The sequence below is a fragment of the Cyprinodon variegatus genome, unplaced genomic scaffold (genome assembly GCF_000732505.1).
Source record: "Cyprinodon variegatus isolate N-32 unplaced genomic scaffold, C_variegatus-1.0 Scaffold2649, whole genome shotgun sequence".
Lineage (NCBI taxonomy): Eukaryota > Metazoa > Chordata > Actinopteri > Cyprinodontiformes > Cyprinodontidae > Cyprinodon > Cyprinodon variegatus.
The window spans coordinates 4309-5358 of NW_015153102.1; the positions used below are offsets into that span (position 1 = coordinate 4309).

At 46.3% G+C, this 1050-nt stretch overlaps 1 protein-coding gene across 1 annotated transcript in view; it reads right to left on the reverse strand.

Moving 5' to 3' along the window:
• ttc26 (tetratricopeptide repeat domain 26) overlaps positions 1-1050 on the reverse strand; it is a 14444-nt gene that overhangs the window by 4198 nt on the left and 9196 nt on the right. Inside the window, exons 6-9 of the mRNA XM_015369216.1 lie at positions 888-930; positions 679-753; positions 485-587; positions 63-66 (exon numbers count right to left, since the gene is read on the reverse strand). Coding sequence (XP_015224702.1) covers positions 63-66; positions 485-587; positions 679-753; positions 888-930 — 225 coding nt within the window. The remainder of the gene's footprint in view (positions 1-62; positions 67-484; positions 588-678; positions 754-887; positions 931-1050) is intronic.

Genomic DNA, 1050 nt, shown 5'->3' on the forward strand with positions numbered 1-1050 from the left:
AGAGTCTCCAGACTGATTTGCGAGTGAAACCTTGAAAGCTCGCGAGATCAGGATGGTCTCACGAGGCTAGAACACCGGTCCCAGTCTCAGTGATCGCGATGAAATTGACTGTATTAGTTTTAGGTAAAGATAATTATCCATTGATTATTTCTTGCTGACCGGACTTTTGCTTTAAAGAAGAATGCTTAGATCCTTTTAATTACTTTAACCTGCAGCTCATTTCTTCTCTGTTTCATGAGTTACAGTCTTAAAAAACAAATGCTAATTGGCGGGTGGGACCAAGAAGGAAACGATCGGTAACGGTCAGATTGGTACATTTCAACTGGAGACGGACGCTCTGCGCCAAGCGCAGACGCTTCATTGGCTATAATGGGCCGTTAGGACATTTCCTCCCTCAGCTGTTTCTGTCTTTGATAGCTTTCTACCATTTTTAATCTGCAGCCAGAGACAATCTGTTTCAGACAGCGATGGTGTACGTGCGCACCTTGTCTCAGATAGTAGATGACCAGGTTGAGTCTAGCCTCAGGAATCACATCGATCAAAGGAGGCAGCACCTGCAGCGCCCCCTCCCCACCGCGGAACACCACCTGCAGCACAGCAGAGAGGGGAGCTATGGGCCCCGCTGCCAGCATCCGTACAGTCCTCCGCGCTCACAGCCAGAGACAATGGGAAGCTTACCAGGTTGTGTTGGATAACCTCCTTCGCAAACTCAGAGGAGCAGGAGGAGATGTCGATAAGGTTCTTCAGCTCAGCCTGAGAGATTAAAAAAGTAACACAAAATAAAACAGAAGATCTAAACCTTTTAAAGGAACAGTAACAGATTTATCTGTAATTAGGAACGAGAACTTTATCTGGCATGTGTGGAACCATTTTTTTTACTTGGTTACATGTGTGAGTTGAGTGTGAGACGAGTGTGAGATGAGTGCCTGCCTGAATAGGAGTGAGTTCAGAGAAATCTTGTAGCAGCCTCTATGCTGTAATGTTTAAGGTACGGGGGACAGAAAGCAGATGCCTCCCTACTCTAGACAAGGGTGAAGGGAAGGTAGTAGT